Source organism: Leuciscus leuciscus (assembly GCF_965113295.1).
Source record: "Leuciscus leuciscus genome assembly, chromosome: 21".
NCBI classification, from domain to species: domain Eukaryota; kingdom Metazoa; phylum Chordata; class Actinopteri; order Cypriniformes; family Leuciscidae; genus Leuciscus; species Leuciscus leuciscus.
The window spans coordinates 3,674,949-3,697,246 of record NC_138745.1 but is presented as its reverse complement, the minus strand read 5'-3'; the positions used below and the strand labels follow the sequence as shown (position 1 = coordinate 3,697,246).

The following is a 22,298-nucleotide window of genomic DNA, read 5'->3' as shown; positions in this document are numbered from 1 at the left end:
GACGGTTAGGAATTGCTCTCACGCACATGATGTACCAAAACAATTTTAAATAACATCTCTCCGGAGGTTATGAGATCGCATCCCTCATTACTCTGATAAGCATCTGTTATCCCACAAGTGTCTAAATAGAAAATTACTTATTTTTATTAGGAAATAATAAACATCATTGAGCAAATATATTCTAAACGAATAAAGAATTTAATATATAACATGCATAAATATAAATATTATATAAAACGTATTAGCAAATCTTGGCTGAGGAAGCGTACGTACACTGTAACTCAATTTTAAATGCATATTGCCATGAAATAAATATATAATTTAATTCACAGTCCTGTTTTTTGGGGTTGTCCTTGTCCTTTAACCCTGCAATAATCCGTCCAGTTGACAGTGCAACATACTCTAGTCTAGTTAACACAACATTTGACCATTTTTACACAACAAAACTGTCCGCCAGTTCAGCTGTCTCTTTTATATCCCTGATGACCCGGCTTTGGCTCTGTGCCTTAAAAAACAGCTTATCTTTATCAGTAGTTATCACTGTGCCTATAAACTGACAAAAGCTTTTAATTGGACCCTTGGGCGTCACATGTCCGGTCTAGGCCATATAGGTTTGAAACATATCAGGCACATAATGAAGAGTTTAGCTCAATTCAAGACAGTAAGGCTTATGGGGCTTAAAGGGGTAATTTGTTTAAAGTGTTAGTTCACTCAAAAATGCGTCGGGTCAGAGGTCACTCTTCAACCGGAACTATACTCGCCTAAGGCCGTTACCAGAAGCCAGTGATTAGTTATAAATATGGATATTTTTCTTACAAAAACGCATGGCTTCGCTTCAGAAGGCCTTTATTAAGCCCTGGAGTCGTATGGATTACTGTTATGATGGATGGATGTGCTTTTCTGGGTTTCAAAATCTGTACATTCACTGCCATTATAAATGAGGGAAGAGCCAGGATATTTTTTTAATAAAACTCAGATTGTATTCGTTTGATAGAAGAAATTCATATACACCTATGGCTTGAGGGCGCGTAAATAATGGGATAATTTTCACTTTTGGGTGATTTATCCCTTTAAAAATTAATTGCATTCAAAATTATATAAAATATTTTACCATTGAGGCTACTGTGATACATGTTATTAAAAGAAAAAGAACAGATTTATTCATGTGTTTAAAAACAGAGGTAAAATAAGAACAGATGTAATGGAAACATTATGGAAATGTTACATGAATTATCACTCACTAGAGTTAGTGTCCAAAGTCCATTATATTTTTGATGATTCAAACAGTGCCCACAAAGTAGTAAAATACACAAAAATATTCATAGAACTGTGTGTATTAAATGAGGGAAGGGTGTCGAGTTACATTCAAGATATTGTAAGGCATGAATAATTTTTTTCAAATAAAAAACATTTAAATATGTAATTTTGGTGATCAAAGATGATTTTTAAGGGATACAAATTACTGACTACATGTGACACTTTAAATAATAATAATAAAAAAATTAATAAATATTCAGCAAAATTAAGAACCTGTCTGAATTCTGAGATTCCTCTGAGTTATATCACCGTTATGTTTGTCCAGCCCAAAAGCACATGTGTTGAAATGGGAGCCCTAATAATAAATGAGACGCGAGTCTTCCACTCTTCCACTCCACTGCGACCTGTTGGTGTTCTCCTGCTGGGTTCACAAATCAACCATGGCCTTGTGGACTCGAGCTGTCTTAAAAGAAAAACATGTTTTACACTCTCGATGAGGTTTATTCAATTTGTGGAGAATTTTGTCATGAACATTTCCACCATGCAATATTTTACCCCACACACAACATCGGTGGAAATGGCATTTTAAACATTTGTTGGACTAAAATGACACACTCCTTTGGAAATTACAGCATTTTATGTATCCTAAATACAAACTAATTCAGTAATATGTTCATAGTTTCAAAATAAATTGACAAAATTGCTCACAAATGATGCACAATAAAAATATGATGCACAAAAAGTGACATTTTTCACACATTTCATCTCATAATTAGTTTCAAGCATGATGAAATGATGTATTTTTATGGTCTTGAATAAAAGTGTTTTGTTATTTGTGTAAAATTATAAATATTGTATATACATATTGAAATGTTTTTTGATTGTATTGATTTTTGGGGTAATATTTATGTTTTTGGCGCTAGCTTAAAATAATCAAATATGAAAAAAAAAGAAAACAATTTGAATTTTTTTTTTTTTTAAAGGCATTGTAAAAAGTATGTTTAAATAAAAATCAGCAACAGGGACATAAAAGTGTCCAATAATAAAAAACACAAAAATGCTTTGCTTTCTCATAACTAATGCATAATCCTCTATTTTTACCACACCATCCTGACAAGAATTTTCCCCATTTCTATTAGGCCTTCTTTTGTCAGCTTGAGGAGAAAGGTTTTCCTCTCACTGTTGCCTTTCCCTTAGAACAGAACATATATCCATTTGTTTAGAGCTTTATAACAAGTTTAGACTCTCTGTCAACCACTCATCAAAAATAATGGATGTTATTTATATTTCCATACATGTTTCAGTTAAATCATTTATCATCTTGATTTATTTAACCCTTTTTGTCAAGTTGCGTCTGTTTATTTTCATTGCCACAGTTTACCTTTCATCAAGGCTTTTCATGACTTATCAGCCATTGACCTTTAACCCCATATATTCAGTTTAACTACGAGCTGTCCAAGGTGAAGGCTCGTGGTGTGTTCAATTCTCTTCTTTTAGGATTGAGCATTTCAGTTCCGTTAAAGCGGAAGATAACCAATCTCTGGAATTTCTGTAAAAAAAAATAATGAAACAATTCATTATTTGTCACTCAATTTACCATACACATGCCTGCAATTTTCATATAGTGGTTTTTTTGTTTTGTTTTTTTTGTCTGAGGTTAACTTAAGGTTTGTGTGAGTGTGTGTTGTTTGTGTGCGTGCGTGCGTGCGTGCATCAGACAAGTCCATATTCTGACCCTTAGAACATAACGGTCACGGTTAGCTTCGATAGGTAGATGAAGACTAGCAGATTAAGATCAATATACACCTATTTTAATTAACATTCTCCAAGCGGGCAGACAGGCATGATAAACACAACCATATAAGAGTGAACAGGAGGAACTAAATAGCAAACACAGATGATGGTAATTAACAGGACACAGGTGATACAGATCAACTAATGATGGTAACCAGGGAGACAGACTAGTGGCGGGAAACTGAACAAAGGAACATGTGACAAATGACAACTAACTGAGGGCCCGTTTACACGAAGACGCAGATATTTCCCTGTGGTTTGGCCTCTCATTTACACGAAAAAACCTTGTTTTTATCACAGAAAACGATTAAAAATTCCGGCCAAAGTGGAGATTTCTGATAACGCCGGTTATGTGTTGCCGTGTCAACTAGGAGAAACAGGGTTTTAGGTTCTCAAACGTCACGTTATGCGCCAGAAAATGCTTAACGTCATGTGAGCGCCCTAGGGAGTCGCTTGTGTTATTCGTTGTTGTCAATTCTGAGGATTCTGATTGGCTTGCATGGCTTTATCCTTCTCCCTACACTGCCGCCCATAGGTTTGGCATAGTTATGATGGCGCTCGACGGCGTATTTATGCGGGTTGATGTAAATGACAACTTTTGTGAAAACGATGTTGTGTGCACGATGTTATTATTGAAAACGGAGGGGGGGAAATATTCGTTTCTCTAAATACCTGGCTATGTGTAAATGTGGCCTAAAAAGTCCATGAACACAGACACAGAGGTGACAATAATATTCCATTGTTGTTGTTTTGTTGTTTGTTTGCCACTGTAGCTTTAAGAAACACACTCCAGAATGTGAATTGGTCACGTGTTGATGTATATTTTTGACCAGTTAGTCAAGATTAGTTTGTTTCAGCAGTTATTAGAAACAGATTCAAAAGTGTGAATTAGATTTGAGGGCATGCACTTGGTTTGATTATAGGGGAGAGCGGGGCACTAACGCGGGGCTAGTTGTAACACGCTTGTTTTAAATACTTCCGCACATGCTTGGATGACGAAACTTTGTGTATTTACTAGTTGCCATATCAACACTATATAGAAAAAAAAATTCCGCCAAAATTATTACTTTTTTTGGAAGATATCCATAGACATTTATTAAACCATAGCAAAAGTAAATTTCTTACTTAAGTTAATTTTTCATCTCTATTTTTTGTGTTTATTTAAAATAAGACAAATCTGATATTATTTTAATCTCCAAGATGTTATTTAACAGTTGAGATAGTTATTTTAAAAAAAAAATTTTAAACGTGAGAAAAAGGTGAATAAAGACTGAGAGTCAATGTTCAGAAATGATTAATTATTTATTTGTTTTGAACTATGTTGTATAGCTGTGTTTTCATGTGTTCGTAGTCAAAACTCAAAAATTTGTTTATATTTAATTATAAAAAATTGCCATTATTTTATATGAAAAAGTTTTTTAATTGTATTTTATTTAGAAAATATTTTAGTTTGTTTTGTATATATTTTTTATTAGATCAGATAACATTTTAAACTGTCATATGTTATGTTACAATGTGCCCCACACATGTTACAATGTACCCCACCTTTGGGGCATGTTGTCACATTTCACTTCCATTCTTTCGGGGTATATCAAGAAAATAGTATATACTGTATTAATAAAACAAAAACACATAATTGTACTAGACATGTGGGAAATTAATGTGGGGAAAAATAAATACTCTGAACCATAAGTTGATTTACACAAACTGAGAAAGTCAAAAAGCGTTAGGTTGTGCCCGCTCTCCCCTATTTAACCCCTTCTGCTGCCTTCAGGCAATTGTCACATGACAAAGATGGGAGATTTCAGACTGCACACTTCCACAGGGTCCTACAATAGAAGAATATGACTTGAAAAGTAAACCCTAGCTCCCTTTATATTATTTTTTATATTTTATTTTTCTGTAATGCACTTGTGCACCTGATCCTACTATCAGATTGTAATGATACTGTTACAAAGGTAGTGCAAAGGCGCCAACTAGTGGCTATTAGTGGATGCGCGGGAAGTGATCGCGCACGTGAAATGCGCGTGAAGAATAACAGCTGCGCTCTCCTCAGGAAGACTGTTAGAAGTCACGGTGCGGTATTCGTGTTGAACAATAATAACTGTGTACGTCCTTGCGAGAAAGTTTCATTTATTCTTTACTTGTTTAAGATTGATTATATATGTAAATATCTAGGAATAATCGAGTATTTGGGTCATAAACCCACTCGAGAGAAATGACGAGTCATGCAGTGTAGTTAACATAGATTGAACGTCATTGTAGGATGCTGATGCATGTTATTTGTAACTGATTTCAGTTTTGTGCTGGTATTATACAAACAGATATATCACTATTGTTTACATTACTTTTACATTATTTGTTCTGTAGCGATTATGTTAAGGAATGGTGACTCACATGTTATAATTCACATGTTTAAATTGGTGTATTGTGTTAGATATAATGCTAAGCTGATGGATAGACTTCATCTATAATGCTACTTTATACAATGTTACATTCATTATTGTTTTGTTTACTTTCAGCTACACTACATACACTACACTGCATTTATACCCTCGAATACCTGAAGTATGCATACCATTCTTGTTAATCTGAACTGAGAGGCGACTAGGCCTACTTCATTCAAGTCTGCATCTGTAATCAGGGTCTAATGTATGTCTGTGCTGCCGACGATAATTCAGTAAAATGTTTAAACTGATTTCTGCCTCCTGTCCTGCGTTCTGACCGACGCTCCAGGGCGAGAACTATAGCCTCCTAAGCACCTGTGGTCCTTTCTCTAAAACTTTTGGTCCTTCGAGCCGGATATCAGTGCTTACCTTGGTTAAGGATGGCTACTTCTAAAGAAATGAGTGAAGCCCTTTCAGAATCTGTGCGTCCAAAACGGCAAGTCAGACTGCCGGCCTATTTGTCAGACTACCAAGTGAATATTATAGGCCACAGAGAACTGACTTCCTCTTATACGGAAGATACTGCAGCACAGACTACATTTAGACTTGAAGAGGAGTACAATGCAGGGAGTGATGAAACTGCCAGAATGAGGTACAAAGCAGGTTCAGTGGTGGCCAGACCTGGAAGTCGGTATGTAGAAAGAGATGAGTGGGGAGCCTTTTATACTGAATTAGAGGACATTCAAGCTCACATTGGCCAAGACACTAAGTTCATACAAAGTTTACGTGATCAAGTGCGCCTTCATGTGTTATCCAAATACCGTGGGACTTTGGAGGAAAACTCAAGTGCAGATACTCACCTATCACCGAAAGATGACCGAGCCTCTTTTCCTGAAGCAAGGCAGCCACTTTCACACCCTTCTCACTCCTAACTCCTCATCAGCTTCCTTCTCTGCAACACCCCAAGTCTCACCACTCCGGTCCCAGGCATCAGCGGTGTCCTTGGCTGAGTCCCATTCAATTACCCATCTAACACCACAGAGACCTAAAACGACAGTGGACAGTCCTCAAGAGGATGAGTCATGGCCTGAACCACCACCTCCAGTATGTGACGATGTCCCTTACAGAGCTAGGAAAGAGCGTGCATTCCCAGTCGCTTACGTTACTTCTGTTAGTTATTCAAACCAGATTAGTAGCACAGCCCTATATTAGACAGCATGCTCCAGTCAAGGGAAACACATTCCAGAATCAATCATTCAGGCCTCACAGAGGGGATATCATGACAAACCCCATGCCATACAATACTCAGGGTCAGGGCAGTCCAACATATCATTCCTTCACCTGTCCTCCGACCACTGCTCCATATTTAACGCCTCATTTTTGCACCTTGGCTGGATGTTCCTTTGCCACCTCAGCAACAAACTGTGTATGCTCCACAATCAGTGCAGCAGAGTGACCCATGGCTTACACACCCAGAAATGCCATACAATCAGCCACAACACCAGCCTTATGAGATCTTTCCCTCATCGCTGCCAGCACAGGAGAAAGTCTATCTAGGCCCCAAACCACGAATTCCCATGTTGATTCATCGAGACCCTGCGGAGTTCGCCAGGCTGAAGATGTCATTGGAGAATCTACTGCCAGCTGGTGCTACCGAGCTCTTTAAATATCAAATATTGGTAGACCATCTTAAATTAGAGGAAGCCTCCCTTATCGCTGACTCTTACCTGAACTCTGTCACTCCATATTCTGACACAATGACAGCCTTAAATGAGAGATTTGGTCAGCCGCATCAGTTAGCACTTAAAAGAATAGCACAGGTCATGGATGCTCCTGACATCAAGCGAGGGGGTCATGAGGCATTCCAAAGATTCGCGCTGCAGATCAGAGCTCTTGTTGGGATGCTGGAAACCCTTGGCGTAGAGGGAGAAGTGGAATTAAAATGTGGTTCACACGTCGCCAGACTGCTTGGTAAACTACCTCCAGAGTTGTGCGCAGACTTTCGCAGACACCTATATTATCAGTCTGATTCAGTGTATACATTACCTGAATTCTCCAAGTGGCTCCAGTACGAAGCATGGTGTCAGGCCAGGGCTATACCGAACCTCCCAACAAACGAACTTATGAAAGCCGGGCAAAGCCAGCACGCTTCACCAGACCAGCTACTATCCTCCATGGGGCCAAAGCTGCCTCAGAGTCGAAGAGCCCAGAAGCAGGACCTAAAGCATTCACCTCAGGCAAGAAAAGAGAGAAAGTGCAACCATATTGTCCATATTGCGAAAGCTCTGAACATTTCCTAAGTCAGTGCGCTACTTTCCAGACTTTTACTCCTGAGCAGATCCGTAAGTGGATTACTGAGAACAAGAGGTGCATAAGATGTGGACGTCCTCATGCTGTTACAGACTGCACTCTCAAGAAACCCTGCAGTATTTGTCAAAACAAACACCTCCTGATACTACATGCAGTAAATTCTAAGTCAAGTAAAGAGGGCATATGCATGTTGAGCTCCGCAGTTGGCACTGCTTATCTAAATCGACCCACTGACTGCAGCCGTGTATTGCTGAAGGTGGTAAAAGTTCGTCTGCAGTATCATGAACAAGCTCTGGAGACTTATGCTGTACTCGACGACGGTTCAGAGAGGACCATACTCTTATGCGAGGCAGCAAATAAGCTTGGCCTGCGTGGAATTCCTGAGGAACTGGCCTTGAGAACAATCAGGCAAGAAACCCAAGTACTTCAAGGAGCATCTGTCTCTTTCAGTGTTTCCCCTGCCTCACAGCCAAAACGGAATTACCACATTAGTGGAGCCTTCACTGCTCGGAGTCTGGGACTGGCTGATCATTCCTACCAACTAGCTGTCTTGCAGAAAAGGTACAAGCACCTCAGAGGCTTGCCACTTGAGCCGTTTGATAAAGTTCAACCTCTTCTTCTCATTGGAGCTGACCAGTCCCATTTGATCACTCCAATAGCACCAGTGCTTTATGGACCACCAGGAGGACCAGTCGCAATACGGACCAGGTTAGGGTGGACGCTACAGGGCCCAGCTAGAGGTCTATCACAGCATCTTAGATCTCAGAACTGTTACCTGACCTCAATAAACACTGAAACAGCTGAACTTCTGAGGAATGTGGAGAAGTTGTGGCAGGTGGACACGCTACCATTCAAGTCAGAGAAACAGGTAACTCGATCACGAGAGGATCAAGAGGCACTTTCACTTCTGGAAAGTAAGACAATCCGTGTGGAGCATAATAAGATCCAGCACTATGCGACCCCTCTGCTACGGAAGAGAAATACCTCCCCTTTCCATGCAACCAAAGATGCTGTCATGCCAAGCCTCCGAGGTACAGAGAAGCGACTCGCTAAAGATGATAACAAAGCCTCAGCATACATTGCAGAAATGAGCAAGCTTGAACTGGCAGGCTCTGTACGTAAGCTATCTGAGAAAGAAGTTGCCCAGAGTGAGGAATCATGGTTCATTCCCCATCATCTGGTACAACATAATGGGAAGAACCGCCTAGTATTCAACTGTTCTTACCAATTCCAGGGCTGCAACCTTAACGAATCTCTCCTTCCTGGACCTACCCTTGACCCATCACTCCTGGGGGTCTTGCTTCGCTTTTGAGAGCATGCCATTGCGATAAGCGGGGACATAAAGGCCATGTTTCACCAGGTATGCCTTCTGCCTGAGGACAAGCCCCTTCTTCGGTTTGTGTGGAGAAATCTCTGCCGTGATGTGCCTCCTGTGGTCTATGAGTGGCAGGTTCTGCCGTTCGGTACCACATGTTCTCCATGTTGTGCCACTTTCGCCCTCCAAAAACATGTGCACGATCACAGCACAGAGGGAGAAGATGTCAGGAATTCCGTAGACAGGTGTTTCTACGTAGACAACTGTTTACAGAGTCTGTCATCAAAAGCTGATGCCAATTGCTGATTGCTTGATAAATTACGTGTACTGTTGGCATCAGGGGGCTTCGAGATCCGCCAATGGGCCAGCAACGCCCCTGACATCCTTAGGCATCTCCCTCTAGAAGCACGCTCCGATAAAGTTGAAATGTGGCTCGCCCAAGATTCTTCTGATGTTCAAGAGTCTACCTTAGGCCTAAGATGGCACTGCCCTACAGATATCATCGGCTATAAATATCGACTGGAGGATTACGGCCCAACCACAATGCGCACTGTGTACCGTACATTGGCCAGACAGTATGACCCTTTGGGGCTAATATTGCCATATACAACTTGGGCTAAGGTGATTGTACAGCGACTCTGGGATAAACAACGAGAATGGGATGATCCATTACTGCCTGAGGAGCTGCTCCAAGCCTGGAATACATGGGTAGCAGAACTGCCTGAATTATCTCACATCACCTTACCTCGCTGCTATGTTCCCACAACTATGGATCAGCCAGAAGTGATACGAGATGTCCATGTGTTCTGTGACGCCTCTGAGAGAGCATATGGGTCAGTGGCCTACCTACGCTCTGAGGACGTTGAAGGTGGTGTTCACTTGGCATTTCTGCTGGCCAGATCTCGAGTTGCGCCGAAACGGGAACCAGGATTGCTGAGATCCAAGCGATCACAGATCGGCGGGCATGGAGGTACGTGAGATCAACACTTAACCCGGCAGATGATCTGACCAGGGGTAAATCCTTGGTGGAACTAGCACAACCGAATAGGTGGTGTCAAGGTCCATCTTTTCTTTTACGAACCCCTGATGAGTGGCCAGAAGCTCCAGCAGGGACAGTTGGAGAAGATCCTACAGAGCTACGACTTTCCTTGTTCTGCCATTACATCTCAAGTTCTGATAGGTATGTCCCTGATCCCAGCAGGTATGCTACATGGAATGAACTAGTGGAGGCCACAGCAAGCACCCTTCAGCATGGGGAAGCGGAGCAAGCTGCTTCATCTAGTGCAAGAACTTATCAGCAGGCAGTCTCACTCATCCTTAAACAGTCCCAGCTCGACAGTTTCCTAGAGGACTATAACCTTCTCAAAGCCAATAAACCAGTTCCTTCCAGTAGCCGCCTCCTTGTTCTGGCTCCTGAGTTTGATGCAACAGAAGAGGTCATTCGAGTTGGTGGACGCCTCCGAAGAGCAGAGGATTTGGATCCTAACTTCAAACATCCTATTGTGCTGGATCCGAGCCACTGCATCACCAAACTGTTAATCCAGGATTTTGACCAGAGATTATGCCATCCTGGACCAGAGCGAGTCTTCGCTGAACTCCGACGGTCGTACTGGATATTGAGAGGGCGTGAGGCTGTTCGGAAGCATCAATATGCTTGTCTGGAGTGCCGGAAGTTAAGATCCAAACCTGTTTCACCGAAGATGGCTGACTTGCCTCCTGCATGACTGCGTTTGTTCAAGCCAGCGTTCTTTTCCACTGGGATGGACTGCTTTGGGCCATTTCATGTGAAGATTGGTAGGCGTACAGAAAAGAGATGGGGCATCATATTCAAGTGCCTTACCACTCGAGCAGTGCATCCTGATGTACTTACCTCTATCGACACAGATGCCTTCTTGATGGCAGTACGGAGGTTTACAGCACGTCGTGGTACCCCTGCTGAACTTTACTCCGATCAGGGGACAAATTTTAGAGGGGGAGAGAAAGAGTTGAGAGAGGCTTTCACTGTCATGAATCCTAACCTGCAAGGGTTGCTGGCAAAACATCAGATCAACTTCCATTTTAATCCTCCAGCAGCTCCACACTTTGGAGGAGTGTGAGAGCGAGAGATTCGCTCTGTAAAAGCAGCACTTAGCACCACAATTGGAGCACAAAGCGTTCCTGAGGAAGTACTGAGAACGGTTCTAATTGAAGTGGAGGCGATCTTGAATTCCAAACCGTTGGGGTATGTGTCAGCTAACATCTCAGATGTTGACCCAATAACACCAAATCATCTTTTGATGGGGCGGCCCAGTAGTTCATTTCCGCAAGTTGTCTATCAAGATTCTGAACGCCTAAGTCGCAGACGGTGGAGACAAAGTCAGATACTGGTGGATCATTTCTGGGCCAAGTTCATCCGTTACTACTTACCTGGTCTTCAGCTCAGGCAAAAATGGCAAAGGACTACCAAGGACCTTACTGAGGGGTCTGTTGTAATGATGGTTGATAACCAATTACCAAGGGCTCTATGGTTAGTAGGCAGAGTGGTAAAGGTGTTTCCAAGCACCGATGGACATGTGAGAGCCGCTGAGGTAAAGATTAATGACAAGAGCTTCATCAGACCTGTGGTAAAGCTAATTCAGCTGCCTGAATTGCCCAAGGAGGATTAACAGTCAATTGGAACACATTTACATTGCAAATGTGGGGGCGGCTGTTACAAAGGTAGTGCAAAGGCGCTAACTAGTGGCTATTAGTGGATGCGCGGGAAGTGATCGCGCACGTGAAATGCGCGTGAAGAATAACAGCTGCGCTCTCCTCAGGAAGACTGTTTAGAAGTCACGGTGCGGTATTCGTGTTGAACAATAATAACTGTGTACGTCCTTGCGAGAAAAGTGAGTTTCATTTATTATTTACTTGTTTAAGATTGATTATATATGTAAATATCTAGGAATAATCGAGTATTTGGGTCATAAACCCACTCGAGAGAAATGACGAGTCATGCAGTGTAGTTAACATAGATTGAACGTCATTGTAGGATGCTGATGCATGTTATTTGTAACTGATTTCAGTTTTGTGCTCGTATTATACAAACAGATATATCATTATTGTTTACATTACTTTTACATTATTTGTTCTGTAGCGATTATGTTAAGGAATGGTGACTCACATGTTATAATTCACATGTTTAAATTGGTGTATTGTGTTAGATATAATGCTAAGCTGATGGATAGACTTCATCTATAATGCTACTTTATACAATGTTACATTCATTATTGTTTTGTTTACTTTCAGCTACACTACATACACTACACTGCATTTATACCCTCGAATACCTGAAGTATGCATACCATTCTTGTTAATCTGAACTGAGAGGCGACTAGGCCTACTTCATTCAAGTCTGCATCTGTAATCAGGGTCTAATGTATGTCTGTGCTGCCGACGATAATTCAGTAAAATGTTTAAACTGATTTCTGCCTCCTGTCCTGCGTTCTGACCGACGCTCCAGGGCGAGAACTACAGCCTCCTAAGCACCTGTGGTCCTTTCTCTAAAACAGATACATTTTTGTTGCCATGCTGTCTGTACATGATGACATATTGTTCAATAAAAATAAAAAAATAAAAACTTCCACAGGGTCCTATAAGCCATTTGAGGTACTTCCATTAAGATGAAAGAAGCTTTCTGCAAGTTTTAGAGTTTTTATAGTGTCATTTTTAAAGCTTGGCTTCAATAAATGGTGCAAGTTTTAAGTTCACAACCATTTAACATCAAATTCTTTTATCTCAAAGAATTGAGGGAACATTTGATTTCTCACGATATGACTAATTTAAAGTCTCTGAATTAATTCCCACATGTATTTAGGCTATTTCAATCTAATCTAATTTTAAACATCTTTTTTGGGGAGATTCATAAATTATTATTTTGACCCCTGCCATATTCCCGTATCCTTATCAAGACCACACAGCAAAAACAACTGAATATAGCCTTTCATGTCGTTTAGATTAATGTATCTGCGCAGGATATATATCAAGGAAGCGCGCGCTCGACGGATCAGTAGCTCCATCTGCACTCACACTCGTGCTCGCGCTCCAGCAACACACACGTTCCGCTCAGACTGAAAATACCAAAGGAATTCGACTGTTGCCCCTCGAAATTTAGTTTTCATGACTTAAATGTTATGTTTATTGAGTTCAAGTCCGTCATTCGCTTCTAAACGTATGTTTTAGTGTATTTTCTACTGAAATAACGGTAATTTGTTATCTGAGGAGAACTGTCGCTGTCCTGACGCACAAACGGACACGCGCGGGTTTATCAGGAGGTGTCAAGTGCGAGTGACGGTTATTCTTTGCTGGATTTCGCGCTTGTTCGGACAGTTTTGCGGTAATATAATGGTGGCAAATGGAAACATGTGAAGCTGTTCATATTCCAGGAATGGATTTCCAAAGGTGTCCCATAACTACAGGTAACTATACAGGCAAAAATTTTATAGGCTACATCAGATAGTTTTAAAATTGTCTTTTTTACAGCATACCAATTCACGTGGCATAGCTGGGACTGTTTAACATTTTTATTTGAGAAAAATAAGGTATTTATACATTTACATCACATTTTAATCATTTAGCAGACGTTTTTATCCAAAGTGACTTACAAATGAGGAGAATAACAGGTAATCCGCCGGCTACACATTATTTGGTAAAAGACGTGTTTAGGTAAAATAGTCAGTCGTAGATGTATGTTTTAGCTAATGTCAAAATAATGATTTTTTCCCACTTGCTATAATAATCCATTATAAAAAGCCTATGTTTTACACAATTTATTTAGACATGTCGTGTACTGGTTGAAAATCACAGTAGCTTAGAGAGGCAGAGTCGGAAAGCATAATTAATTGTGTATTTAATATGGGCTATTTAAGCAGACTGATCCTTCATTGAGGTTTTGAATAGGAAACTAAGTTATATGATTTGATTTCAGTTGGGTTTCTGATATTTTTCCCAGTTGAAGATGTTGTGATATTGTGTGGGATGATGGAGACCGACACGATTTGGATGGATCTCTGCAATCTAAATAGAGAACAACACTGCAGCAGCCTTGCCTACTTCACTTTTATATTAATTCATTCATCCGAGCCTTGAGGAGCTGTACAGCTAAATTAAGTTTGCGTCATTTGTTAGATTATCTCTTATATGTCAAATATTCATTCTGTTTGCTCAGTAAAGATCAATTAAACCAATATTTGCTAGGGCAAAAGTCAATGAGCTGTAGAAACCAGACAGACAAGGTAAAGTCCTTGTTTATCCAAAGTTGCAGATCAGACCTGTAAGCAGTATTGATTATCTAGCTGCATGCATGTTACCCGCTTTCCGGTTTCACCTCATTTCTTACTTGAATTATGCTTTTATTTAAGCAGAACGGATATAAATACAGTCTACTTTCTCTGGATATGCTAATCAGAATTCACCTCTGTGGTGATTATACCCCATATTGCAATTATTGTTTGAGATTCGTGGTTGCTCCATCCATGGGTCTTGCTCACTCATGTGAGTTGTGGGATTCCTAAACTTCAGTATGCTGACGTAATCCAATTTAGGGGAGTAAACAACCTTGACCATTTACATTTGGCTGCATCACGTCTTGTATTAGTCTCAAATGCATGAAGTGACCAGGTGAAAATACTCATAAAGATTCTAAAAATATACAATACTTATGAATTCAATTTTGGAATATAACTGAAAATGTGTTTGTGGTGTGCATTTGTATCTCCTCCTGAACTGTCACATTAACATTTAGTCTGAAACCATTAAAAATAATGGGTCTTTGTGGAGTTGAACAGTTCCCGTCCCGGCGTTGGTTCCGGAATAATTTTTTCCATTCATATTCCCATAGGGATTTAAAAAATGTCTTTAAAAAAGAGTCATAAACCAAGCCAATCAGCTACAAGGTGAATCAAAACATTACAAACTCTGATTTGATTTAAAAAAACAAAAAAATTAAAAACATAATACAAGACTGTGAACTTAACGACTTCAGTGAGGGAAAGAACTACAATCCCATGAAGCATTGCGAACAGCATAATCAAGTTAAAAAGGATGGATAAATATAAATCTTCTCATGTACAAATGTTTTGTTATTGCAAAATATGCATATATATACAAATACTGAAGTGTTTTGAGAGCTAAGAGAGATCGACTTGCAGTTCTTCATGGGAGTGGGCGGAGCTAAAGAGACAATTTTGTGTTGATTTTTTGTGACTCACTGATTGGTGTAATTTTCTGTACAGCATCAAGGGTAATGTAGTTTCCCACTAGGAATTCAGCTGTTAAAGATTATTATTTAAAAAATAACCTGAAATAACGCGGCCTGACGGCTTAAACAGATGCAAATGCCATGGATTAACAACCTCACAGCTCACAGCAGGGCTGTCTTTAAAGGTTTAAAAGTTATCATTCAAAATCAATTTCCATATGGAGAAAAGAGTGTTTACTTCCGAAACCCAACTCTCTTGCCATCTGGTTCCATGAAGAACCTTAAAAATTATTCACCGTAAGAAAAAAATAATCAAATTTAAGAACTTTTCACTGAAAGGTTCTTTGGGGAACCAAAAATGGTTCTTCTATGGCATCTCCCCTTTTGGAAACTACAGTCCACCATTAATACTCCCAAAAGTATTCAGTTATGTGTAAACAATTACACTCACATGCAACATCCCTTAGATTAGCTTACTTTGATTCGGGACAAATAAGGCAAATGTATATGTGAATTTATCGAAATTTGAATAGACTGGTTGTTAACTCATATTTCCTTCCTTTTTTTTTTCTTAAATGCCCACAGGTTTCGTATTAAACTGTGGATTCAATCTTCATAAGCCTATTCCCGGTGAATAATAAACACTGCCAAAATGGACACATGGACGTTTATGCCCAATTCCAACCTATCCCTCCCTGACCGCTTGGTGAACAATAGCTTCTTCCCAGGGAACGAGTCTGACTTTGGCCTGGAGACCTACCCTCACAATAGCACTAACCATGGTTTTGACCAAACAAGTTCAGTCGTCATCACATTTGTGTACTTTGTAGTCTGTGCGGTGGGACTGTGTGGGAACACGCTGGTCATTTATGTCATCCTGCGCTACGCCAAGATGAAGACCGTCACGAATATATACATTTTAAACCTGGCAGTGGCGGATGTCCTTTGCATGCTAAGTCTCCCTTTCATTGCGATTCAGCTCTTGCTTCTCCACTGGCCCTTTGGATCCGCGATCTGCCGCGTCGTCCTAACCGCGGACTCCATGAACCAATTCACCAGCATCTTCTTTCTGACGGTCATGAGCTTTGATCGCTACCTGGCCGTGGTGCATCCGATCAAATCCACCAAATGGCGAAAGCCACGCATGGCTAAAACCATTAGTTTGGCCATGTGGAGTGTGTCTCTGCTAGTCAACCTGCCAATTATGATCTACAGCGGAGTGAACTTGAAAAGATACGAGGCTCGGACGTGTACCATGTTGTGGCCGGAGCCACAGAACACCTACTACACCGCGTTTATCTTCTACACCTTTTTCCTGGGCTTTTTCTTACCGCTGATTGTGATCTCCATGTGCTACCTGCTAATCGTCATTAAGGTGAAATCCTCCGGCATGCGGGTCGGCTCCACCAAAAGAAAGCGCTCGGAGCGGAAAGTCACCCGTATGGTTTCCATCGTGGTGGTCGTGTTCGTGCTCTGCTGGTTACCGTTTTACGTATTCAACGTGACGTCTGTGACCGGAACCGTTCCCACAACACCCGTGCTGAAAAGCACGTTTGACTTCGTGGTGGTGTTGGGTTACGCCAACAGCTGCGCCAACCCGATCCTCTACGCCTTCTTGTCGGACAACTTCAAGAAGAGTTTCCAAAACGTCTTGTGTCTGAAACGAGTCGGTGGCTTGGATGAGATCGACCGGAGCGACAGTCGACAGGACAGGACTCGAATGGTCAACGATGTCATGACGGAAACGCAAAACGCTGCATTGCTCAATGGAAACCTTCAGACCAGCATCTGAAAATGTCACATGAACTTTGTCCTTTGGCGAAAATCAAAGACTACCTGTCAGAAGCTACGAGAGATTTAGTATTTAAGATCAACGTTAAGTATCAGAGTTTATCTGGATGTTTTTAGGACGCCTGCATGTCTTACAATGGTCCATTTGGGTGAGATCCTTTTGGAGAGCTTGATCTGATTGATCTCATGTATTTAAGCGATGAATGTAATTTACTGTAAATAACTCTCGCTTTGTTTGGTGTTGCTGTCTGAAGAAATTATGAAGCTGTTGTGTTTTGTTATGCGTGTGTGTGTGTGTGTTCACTTCAGTGCCAAAACTGTCTTTAAAAGTTAAGAGATACAGTAGCGCCAATATTCAAGATCATGGCCCTTATTAGATAAACATTATTCACTCTCTAAAGACTCTGTGGAAACACAAGGCCAAATAAGACAAGCTTCTTATTATTCAAGGCTTTTGTGATGGCCAGACCAAATCACTGAATATAAAAAGGTCTCCAAAATCTAAGAAAAGATGTACATTTCTGTGGCCTATTTATTTGTTGTGTACTTAGTGAATTATGCTTGTTATATCATACCAAAACCTGATGATTGCCATCTGCTTATATCTTGTTTACATTTAAAAAATCTTCCCTCATCAGATTTCGCCTCTGGTTCCCAGTAGAGTTTTATTTTGGTACTGGAAATGCACACAATGTTCAGCGGACAGGGGGAGGAGAAAGATGAGCTCTGTTGCTAAACTTAATGAGCTAGGCTAATCGACATTTTCAGGCATATGAATGCGGCACCAAAAGGTGTAGGCAGCAACATTATGTCAAGAAAACCTCCTTTTGATGGCATTTATACAGCATCACGTGTATCCTTCATGGAGAAAGCAATCCAATTGCAGTTAAAATTGACTACTTGATGTGCTGTGTGTTGTTGCTGAATTCTAGGAACCAGTTGTGAGTTGTGGCTTTAAATGCTCATTAGGTTTTGAAACAGAGCTTTAGTAATTATTATCTGACCTGGAGAAAGTTTTAGAACTTTTTATTAATCGCAGTTTGTAACATCTTTCCCTCGCGGGTCAGAATGAGCGGAAGTCCTAAATTTTTTTGGGGGGGGGGGGGTTGTCCAGAAAGCTTATTTTATTTCATTTTGATGCTATTTTTTTCCATTTTCTAATGCAATTGTTTTGGAGATTTTTTGTTATTTTAAATTTTATTTACCTTTAAATTACTAGATTTGATCAATAAATAATACAAATATTAATTTAAGCACATTCCTTCAACTTAAATTTAAAATAACTCACAATTTCATGCATAACCCTTTTAATTCAGCTCAAAATATCTTACAATCTTTGCGGACCTCTTGTGGAAAAAACATAATATAACATGATAAAATAAAAAATGTTGTATTCGTGGTTCAAGTGCGACATCAGTCCCAAGGTCTTGGACCCCTCTGTTGAACACTCAATTTTTAAATTGTTGGATCAGTATTGTGTAACCAATAACCATTGGTTGGACTCAATTAACATTCATCAGCTGGCAAATGAGATGCAAATCAATCCATCTCGTTCCAGTTGTTATACAAACCTTTTTCTCAGTCAGCGAGACAATGATGACAGAGAACGCAAGGAGGGCATACACTGCATTCAACTGTATTATTCATTATTCTGAGAAAAGTATCCAAACAAGTGCACACTCGTGTAACTATTTTTGCCAACATGTTGAATATACCTCATTATAAAACATTATATATTCAGCCTTTATCCATCATTGTGATGAATGCATCCCGTCACACTAATGCTGAAGCATCAACACGGACTGTTCAATAGCAGCTGCTTCACATTTGCATCGTTCGGAGGACTTGAACAACTATTAATTATAAAACGACAATGCAAGTGCCTTAATCACTCAAAAAGACACACAGAATGAGAGGAGCGTAACCATGTGCATTCATTCATTCATAGAGCTTTAACAATAAACCCTCCACCTGAATGTACAATCAATTAATTTACTGTTATACACTTGTAAATAAAACACTTACTTTAAATCCCTGTCGCTTAAAGAGCTGTATAATGTGTAAATATTGAGCTGGCATCGACATGCGAGGGGTTTAGAGAATTTTAACATTTGCGAAGGGCTAAAACAGTTCAGACTGAACTCAGTCTGTCCGACTTCTAAGGGCCGAAATCACGTGACGCAAGGTGAGCGCGTGCACGTTTGGAGTATTTTAGGACCGAAACAAACATATGTTGAAACCCGGGGAAGTATTGATGACAGCAAAGTGGTTATCGCAGTATTCGTCCGGTACAATGTGTTCAATGTGCCTTTGGCCGTCAGGCAGGCATAGGGTGTGTGTGTGTGTGTGTGTGTGTGTGTGTGTGTGTGTGTGTGTAGTGCTATTCCGTCTCGTGTTAAGTTGTCGATAGTTCCCAGTCTGATGGTGTGTGGGTGCAATATAGCATTCCCTTTATATTAATAACACATTTCAAAGATGCCATTCTTCATCATAGCTGTGTGAACGAGCCTTGAAAAAGTGACTCATGCACCTCTCATACTCATTAGTTGCTTAGATTGAAGGTTGTGTGTTGCTTTTTCTCTTGCTGTGCATGTGTGTGTCCGGGATCATCTTAACCCTTGCCGTGTGTGTGTGTGTGTGTGTGTGTGTGTGTGTGTGTGTGTGTGTGTGTGTGTGTGTGTGTGTGTGTGTGTGTGTGTGTGTGTGTGTGTGTGTGTGTGTGTGTGTGCGTGCGTGCGTGCGTGTATGTGTGTGTCCGCGATCATTTTAACCCTTGCCGTGTGTGTGTCCGGGATCATCTGTGCATGTGTGTGTTCGGGATCATCTTAACCCTTGCCGTGTGTGTGTGTGTGTGTGTGTGTGTGTGTGTGTGTGTGTGTGTGTGTGTGTGTGTGTGTGTGTGTGTGTGTGTCCGGGATCATCTGTGCATGTGTGTGTTCGGGATCATCTTAACCCTTGCCGTGTGTGTGTGTGTGTGTGTGTGTGTGTGTGTGTGTGTGTGTGTGTGTGTGTGTGTCCGGGATCATCTGTGCATGTGTGTGTGTGTCCGGGATCATCTGTGCATGTGTGTGTGTGTTCGGGATCATCTTAACCCTTGCCGTGTGTGTGTGTGTTCGGTATCATCTTAACCCTTGCCGTGCGTGTGTGTGTGTGTGTGTGTGTGTGTGTGTGTGTGTGTGTGTTCGGGATCATCTTAACCCTTGCCGTGCATGTGTGTGTGTGTGTGTGTGTGTGTGTGTGTGTGTGTGTGTGTGTGTGTGTTCGGGATCATCTTAACCCTTGCCGTGCATGTGTGTGTGTGTGTGTGTGTGTGTGTGTGTGTGTGTGTGTGTGTGTGTGTGTGTTCGGTATCATCTTAACGTGTGTGTGTGTGTGTGTGTGTGTGTGTGTGTGTGTGTGTGTGTGTGTGTGTGTTCGGTATCATCTTAACCCTTGCCGTGCGCGTGTGTGTGTGTGTGTGTGTGTGTGTGTGTGTGTGTGTGTGTGTGTGTGTGTGTGTGTGTGTGTTCGGGATCATCTAAAGATGAAGCAAATAAACGCAAAGTCATTCCCATGGTTGCTAATCTGCCACAGCTCAATTTTTGCCCAGTTATTTCTTTTATAGATAATTTATTACAATTCACTGAAGCGGAATAATCCTCAGGTTTAATTAAATTATTCCTCAAACGCTATTGTTGTCAGGTCATTTGTGGAGAAAGCGGGATTGTGTTTTAATTAAATTTTCCAAAGGCACTGGCGTTCTTTAAGGAGAGAACATTTGAAACGGTGACACTTTACAATAAGGTCTCATTTGTTAACATTATTTAATGCATTAACAAACTAGCAGTGAGCAATATGTTTATTAACATTGGTTAGTTAGAAATAGAATTGTATATTGTTTGTTTGTGTAAGTTCACAGTGCATAAACATTACTAAATGATCAAATTAACATTATATTAATAAAGGCTGTAGAACTATTGTTCATTGTTGGTTTATGTTTATCCTTTTAGTTAGCTGTTATTAAATGAAACCATAATGTAAAGTCTTGCCTTTAAAAAAAAAAAAAAAAAAGCAAAATAATGCACATTACCAACCTGTAAAATTATGTTATTTGTGAGGTGCAAATAAGTCATATTATAATTAATTATGTAAAGTTGTGTGTATGCATTTGTGTTTAAAAGTGGCTGCTAATGACTTTTACTGGGAAATTATCATGTAAAATAATCCCTATATACCAGTGTACAAAAACATTACAGAGAAATCAATCTTATGTTTAATCTTGTGCATTCTGAGTCAAATTTACCCTTTAACAAAACTGACTAAATACTGTATTATTGACACATGAGAAAATCTTGATGTATAAAGATGACAAAACCAGATTATTTCCCCCTTCTTTCTTTTTTTGCAATAATTTTTGTTGCAAAATGTCTCCCTCTGTTGTCCAGTTTGGGGTTTGATTTCTATTTTTAAAATGATTGTGTTAGCTTTATATCTTTTGGCTTGTTTATGGATTATTAAGCATCATGTTCATGACCTGTAATTATTGACAATTGTAGAGAAACGTGTGATCAAGTATCCGCCAACCTTTTTCAGTGTTGTTATTGACAAAAATGAAGTGCATTACATAAATTTACCAAACAAATAAAGACTAATGTGTGAACAATGCTCAATTTGACTTGTGTATGTGCAATATTATGGAAGTACTATAAAAAAATATTTACTATAATATATATTTATTTGATTAAAAAATACAGCAAAAACAGTAATACAACCGTGAAATGTTTATAAATGTTAATTTATAAAAGCTGAATTTTCAGCATCATTACTCCAGTCTTCAGTGTCACATGATCCCCATGTCACATGATCCCCATGATTCTCAATTATTATTGGTGTCCAATTATTAATCATGTTTAAAAACATTTCATATTTTAGTCGAACGGTCATACATTCTCTCTGATGAATAGAAAGTTCCAAAAGAACAGCATTTATTTGAAATAGAATCTTTTGTAACATTATAAATGTATTTATTGTCACTTTTGATCAGTTTAATGCATCTTTTCTGAATGAAAATATATATATATATTTTTTTTTATCTCCAAACCTTTGAACGGTACTATATATGATTATTTATCCAGATAAAAGTAGTGTAAAATATGATCAACAATGAATGCATTAAACATCAGATGAATCCCCCTGTGCTCTGTAATGAAAACTTGATCGTATATGTTTATCTTCCTCAAGCTTTTCT

The 22,298-nt window shown here is 39.9% G+C and overlaps 1 protein-coding gene across 1 annotated transcript; it reads left to right on the top strand.

Annotated features, from left to right (window-relative positions):
• Positions 1-13,095: 13,095 nt before the first annotated feature.
• On the top strand, positions 13,096-21,715 carry sstr2a (somatostatin receptor 2a). Its single transcript, XM_082152165.1, has 2 exons — positions 13,096-13,499; positions 15,866-21,715. The coding sequence occupies exon 2, from the start codon at positions 15,933-15,935 to the stop codon at positions 17,070-17,072; it is 1,140 nt and encodes a 379-aa protein (XP_082008291.1). The 5' UTR covers positions 13,096-13,499; positions 15,866-15,932; the 3' UTR covers positions 17,073-21,715.
• Positions 21,716-22,298: the final 583 nt, after the last annotated feature.